This window comes from Argopecten irradians, chromosome 13 (assembly GCF_041381155.1).
Source record: "Argopecten irradians isolate NY chromosome 13, Ai_NY, whole genome shotgun sequence".
Classification (NCBI taxonomy): Eukaryota; Metazoa; Mollusca; class Bivalvia; order Pectinida; family Pectinidae; genus Argopecten; species Argopecten irradians.
Genome location: NC_091146.1, coordinates 13,728,740 through 13,735,292, shown reverse-complemented (window position 1 = coordinate 13,735,292; position 6,553 = coordinate 13,728,740). Strand labels below are relative to the sequence as shown.

The 6,553-nt window shown below is 35.0% G+C and overlaps 1 protein-coding gene across 5 annotated transcripts in view; it reads left to right on the top strand.

Annotated features, from left to right (window-relative positions):
- Positions 1-478: 478 nt before the first annotated feature.
- Positions 479-6,553, top strand: part of LOC138305912 (uncharacterized) — a 30,934-nt gene continuing 24,859 nt past the window's right edge. For all 5 annotated transcript variants that reach the window (XM_069246193.1, XM_069246191.1, XM_069246190.1 and 2 more), the window contains exons 1-3: positions 479-552; positions 1,602-1,658; positions 2,388-2,467. In XM_069246193.1, coding sequence (XP_069102294.1) covers positions 516-552; positions 1,602-1,658; positions 2,388-2,467 — 174 coding nt within the window. In that variant the 5' untranslated portion in view covers positions 479-515. The remainder of the gene's footprint in view (positions 553-1,601; positions 1,659-2,387; positions 2,468-6,553) is intronic.

The window sequence follows — 6,553 nt, the reverse complement described above, 5'->3', positions numbered from 1 at the left end:
TTTATTTGTCATAAAATTGTTTTTTATTTTCATTATTAAAACGTTTTATTTTTATTTATGAGCGAGTTTTGTTTCCATTCATCAGAAAGTTGGATTTTCATTCATGAGAAGATATTATATTCATTTATCAGAAAGTTGATTTTCATTAACAAAAAGAAAACCTTTTATCAGAACGTCCTGTTTTCATTTGTGATATATAGTTTTATATTTATTTGTCAGAAAGTTGGTTTCCTTTTATCAAAAACTTTTACTTTTTTTATCAGAAAATCCTGTTCTCATGTGTCAGAAAGTTTTTATATTCAATTACCAGAAAGTGTTATTTTCAACATTCGCCAGAAAATCTTGTTGCCATTTGTCTGTGACGATTTCATTGTTTACCGAGTTCCTTGACGTCATGACATTTAAATTCGTGACTATATATTACAGAAAGGTATACCAATCATTGTCTCAATTTGTGACAGATAACGGCGACCTTTGACCTGTCTATTGATAACGATAGCCATTTTTACTCCAATATGGCCTATCAAACAGGAAATTGGGCCAGGTATTCAGGTAAATATTGGGATGATTTTTATTGATTTTTTTTTCTCCAACGTTGTGTTTTTGTGTAAAGCCTTTTTCACACTAACTGAATGTACTGAAATAGGAAGAAGCGGTGCTTATTGTGTTTCCATACGAGAGACTCCGTGACACAGATAAGAATCTAGGTTTGTGTCGGAGATACGAAGCTATAGCACGTGTCTGTCATTTCAATTTCCCATTTCTGTCTACTTTTTGAATCAAAATTTAAACTAAATTATATGAATAAATAAAATGCTGAATATTTGGTTAATTTCTCTGTCATGTATGATCGTTTCTTAACTTCCAGTAATAAAGTCGCAAATTTTGTTGGGGAATCCCTATCTTTTTTTTTACATAATATGCTTATAAAATGTTGTGGAAGACAAAGCCAAGCGTATGCATGCAGGTGGATAATGTCCAAATATGAAAGAAAATTAATTAAATCAAGCATATTTATGACATTGAATAATGTCCAAATATGAAAGAGAATTAATCAAGTCAAGCGTATTTATGACATTGAATAAAGTACAAATATGAAAGAAAATCAGTTATGTATTTATGACATTGAATAATGTTAAAATATGTAAGACAATTAATTACTACTGTATAGTTTTATAAAGTGTTCGAAGGCCGACGTGATGCTGGAAATGTTTTAACGGTAAAACTAAATGCACACTTAGTGCTGAATCATATGGGGCACATTCGATTACGTGGAATATGATTAATCCTTGCATTGAGAAGATGGTGATTTATACCAAAATTAACATAATATCTGTATTCTACATATGTATTATGATAAACACTTTATAAATGAAAACTACACCATACTGTAAATAGCGTTTTCGCTATGTTTTGTTATAAATTCAGATTGGTCGTGTGAATTAATAAGCTATCAGAAACAACACATTTCACATTTTTTGTCGTGTTTTACTATTTTCATTACCAATGGTTATGAGACTTTGTGTTATCACATTCAGATTTTGTACTGCTATGCATAAATAGCATATTTAGTATGTAGGGATTATTTGTTTTTGTTTCAGGCCGCGTTTTGCTTTTGTCCTTGGTTATATTACAGTATGTTACGACTATCACTGGAGGTGAGTATTTATCATAAACACCACACAATGGGACTCATTATCACATACCACGAGATTCCCTGATAAGGTTTGTCTACTGTTGGGGATGATGGAATGATGATGTCCAGCGCTAACGTCATTTCAGATGGGATATTGCACACAATTACGTTCCATCACTACTGAAAATACAAGTCCCGCACAAACGTTATGGCGTACCATGTGGTACATGATTTAGTCCTAATGTAATATACTTGTGGTATATTGAATATATACAACATTAAATATCATAAAACATGAAAGGATTAACTTCAAAAGATTTTTATGTTATGGAAAGTTTCTCTAAATAAACTTCGAAACTCTTTGTGATGAGAGTACAGCTGAAGTTTGTGTTATATTTTCATAACATAAAAATATATTTAATTAATCCTTAAATGTTTTTCTGTGATCTTACAAATTTGTGTAGAGACCTTGTCTTTGAAATCCTAGCGCCGTTAATCAGTGAATGCACATAACATTTTTAGTGAAATATTATAATCAATTTAAAAAATCCGTGGCACTATGTCCTTTATAGAATGAAGAACTGATTGCGCATAAACCACATGCAAATTTTATATTATTTTGTGTTAATTAGACATAAATATATCCACGCTTAAACGCCAATTACTATTCAAATATTGATTATCGTTTTTGCTCTGTCGGCGGTGGAGCATCTTTAAGTTAACATGATTGTTTTCCACCATTTCCCAACAGACGGTCCGCTATGTTACGAGTGTGAAAGACTACCCCATCAGCGAGACTGTTCCAAAATTGTGCAATGTGGAAGTCATGAGGTATGTAGGCTGTTCCAAGATTGTGGAATGTGGAAGTCATGAGATATGTAGGCTGTTCCAAGATTGTGAAATGTGGAAGTCATGAGGTATGTAGGCTGATCCAAGTTTGTGGAATATGGAAGTAATGAGGTATGAAGACTGTTCCAAGATTGCGAAATGTGCAAGTCATGAGGTATGTAGACCGTTCCATGATTGTGAAATGTGGAAGTCATGAGGTATGAAGACTTTTCCAGGTTTATGAAATGTACAAGTCATGATGTATGTAGACTGTTCCAAGATTGTGAAATGTGCAAGTCATGAGGTATGTAGATTGTTCAAAAATTGTGAAATGTGGAAGTCATGAAATATGTAGACTTATCCAAGATTGTGGAATATGGAAGTAATAAGGTATGAAGACTGTTCCAAGATTGTGAAATGTGGAAGTCATGAGGTATGAACACTGTTCCAAGAATGTGTGCAATGTTGAAGTCATGAGGTATGAGGGCTATTCCAAGATTGTGGAATATGGAAGTAATGAGGTATGTAGACTATTCCAAGATTGTGAAATGTGGAAGTCATGAGGTATGTAGACTGTTCCAAGATTGTGAAATGTGGAAGTCGTGAGGTAGTTAGACTGTTCAACAAATTGTTAAATGTGGAAGTCATGAGGTATGTAGACTGTTCCAAGACTGTGAAATGTGGAAGTCATGAGGTATGTAGACTGTTCCAAGACTGTGAAATGTGGAAGTCATAATTTATGTAGACTATTCCAAGATTGTGAAATGTGGAAGTCATGAGGTATGTAGACTGTTCCAAGATTGTGAAATGTGGAAGTCATGAGGTATGTAGAATGTTCAAAAATTGTGAAATGTGGAAGTCATGAGGTATATGTAGACTGTTCCATGATTGTGAAATGGGGAAGTCATGAGGTATGTAGAATGTTCAATAATTGTGAAATGTGGAAGTCATGATGTATGTAGACTGTTCCAAAATTATGAAATGTGGAATTAATGAGGTATGTAGACTGTTCAAAAATTGTGAAATGTGGAAGTCATGAGGTATGTAGACTGTTCCAAGATTGTGAAATGTGGAAGTCAGGATGTATGTAGAATGTTCAAAAATTGTGAAATGTGGAAGTCATGAGGTATGTAGACTGTTCCAAGATTGTGAAATGTGGAAGTCATGAGGTGAATGTAGACTGTTCCAAGTTTGTGCAATGTGGAAGTCATGAGGTATGTAGACTGTTCCAAGATTGTGAAATGTGGAAGTCATGATGTATGTAGAATGTTCAAAAATTGTAAAATGTGGAAGTCATGAGGTATGTAGACTGTTCCAAGATTGTGAAATGTGGAAGTCATGAGGTATGTAGAGTGTTCCAAGATTGTGAAATGTGGAAGTCATGAGGTATGTAGATTGTTCCAAGATTGTGAAATGTGGAAGTCGTGATGTTTGTAGACTTTTCCAAGATTGTGGAAATGTGAAAGTCATGAGGTATGTAGACTGTTCAAAAATTGTGAAATGTGGAAGTCATGAGGTATATGTAGACTGTTCCAAGATTGTGAAATGTGGAAGTCATGATGTATGTAGAATGTTCAAAAATTGTGAAATGTGGAATTCATGAGGTATGTGACTGTTCAAAAATTGTGAAATGTAAAAGTCATGAGGTATGTAGACTGTTCCAAGATTGTGAAATGTGGAAGTCATGAGGTATGTAGACTGTTCCAAGATTGTGAAATGTGGAAGTCATGAGGTATGTAGACTGTTCCAAGATTGTGAAATGTGGAAGTCATGAGGTATGTAGACTGTTCCAAGATTGTGAAATGTGGAAGTCATGAGGTATGTAGACTGTTCCAAGATTGTGAAATGTGGAAGTCATGAGGTATGTAGACTGTTCCAAGATTGTGAAATGTGGAAGTCATGAGGTATGTAGACTGTTCCAAGATTGTGAAATGTGGAAGTCATGAGGTATGTAGACTGTTCAAAAATTGTGAAATGTGGAAGTCATGAGGTATGTAGACTGTTCCAAGATTGTGAAATGTGGAAGTCATGAGGTATGTAGACTGTTCCAAGATTGTGAAATGTGGAAGTCATGAGGTATGTAGACTGTGTTCCAAGATGTGTGCAATTGTGAAGTCATGAGGTGGAAGACGAATTCCAATCCCAGATTGTGGAATGTGGAAGTCATGAGGTATGTAGACTGTTCCAAGATTGTGAAATGTGGAAGTCATGAGGTATGTAGACTGTTCCAAGATTGTGAAATGTGGAAGTCATGAGGTATGTAGAATGTTCAAAAATTGTGAAATGTGGAAGTCATGAGGTATGTAGACTGTTCCAAGATTGTGAAATGTGGAAGTCATGAGGTATGTAGACTGTTCCAAGATTGTGAAATGTGGAAGTCATGAGGTATGTAGAATGTTCAAAAATTGTGAAATGTGGAAGTCATGAGGTATATGTAGACTGTTCCATGATTGTGAAATGGGGAAGTCATGAGGTATGTAGAATGTTCAATAATTGTGAAATGTGGAAGTCATGATGTATGTAGACTGTTCCAAAATTATGAAATGTGGAATTCATGAGGTATGTAGACTGTTCAAAAATTGTGAAATGTGGAAGTCATGAGGTATGTAGACTGTTCCAAGATTGTGAAATGTGGAAGTCAGGATGTATGTAGAATGTTCAAAAATTGTGAAATGTGGAAGTCATGAGGTATGTAGACTGTTCCAAGATTGTGAAATGTGGAAGTCATGAGGTGAATGTAGACTGTTCCAAGTTTGTGCAATGTGGAAGTCATGAGGTATGTAGACTGTTCCAAGATTGTGAAATGTGGAAGTCATGATGTATGTAGAATGTTCAAAAATTGTAAAATGTGGAAGTCATGTGGTATGTAGACTGTTCCAAGATTGTGAAATGTGGAAGTCATGAGGTATGTAGAGTGTTCCAAGATTGTGAAATGTGGAAGTCATGAGGTATGTAGATTGTTCCAATATTGTGAAATGTGGAAGTCGTGATGTTTGTAGACTTTTCCAAGATTGTGAAATGTGAAAGTCATGAGGTATGTAGACTGTTCAAAAATTGTGAAATGTGGAAGTCATGAGGTATATGTAGACTGTTCCAAGATTGTGAAATGTGGAAGTCATGATGTATGTAGAATGTTCAAAAATTGTGAAATGTGGAAGTCATGAGGTATGTAGACTGTTCCAAGATTGTGAAATGTGGAAGTCATGATGTATGTAGACTGTTCAAAGATTGTGAAATGTGGAAGTCATGAGGTATGTAGACTGTTCCAAGATTGTGAAATGTGGAAGTCATGAGGTATGTAGACTGTTCCAAGATTGTGAAATGTGGAAGTCATGAGGTATGTAGACTGTTCCAAGATTGTGAAATGTGGAAGTCATGAGGTATGTAGAGTGTTCCAAGATTGTGAAATGTGGAAGTCATGATGTATGTAGATTGTTCCGAGATTGTGAAATGTGGAAGTCTTGATGTTTGTAGACTTTTCCAAGATTGTGAAATGTGGAAGTCATGAGGTATGTAGACTGTTCCAAGATTGTGGAATGTGGAAGTCATGAAGTATGTAGATTGTTCGAAGATTGTGAAATGTGGAAGTCGTGATGTTTGTAGACTGTTCCAAGATTGTGAAATGTGAAAGTCATGAGGTATATGTAGACTGTTCCAAGATTGTGAAATGTGGAAGTCATGAGGTATGTAGAGTGTTCCAAGATTGTGGAATGTGGAAGTCTTGAGGTATGTAAATTGTTCCAAGATTGTGGAATGTGGAAGTCATGAGGTATGTAAATTGTTCCAAGATTGTGAAATGTAAAAGTCGTGATGTTTGTAGACTTTTTCAAGATTGTGAAATGTGAAAGTCATGAGGTATGTAGACTGTTCCAAGATTGTGGAATGTGGAAGTCATGAGGTATGTAGATTGTTCCTAGATTGTGAAATGTAAAAGTCATGAGTTATATGTAGACTGTTCCAAGATTGTGAATTGTGAAAGTCATGAGGTATGTAGAATGTTCAAAAATTGTGAAATGTGGAAGTCATGAGTTATATGTAGACTGTTCCAAGATTGTGGGATGTGGAAGTCATGAGGTATATGTAGACTGT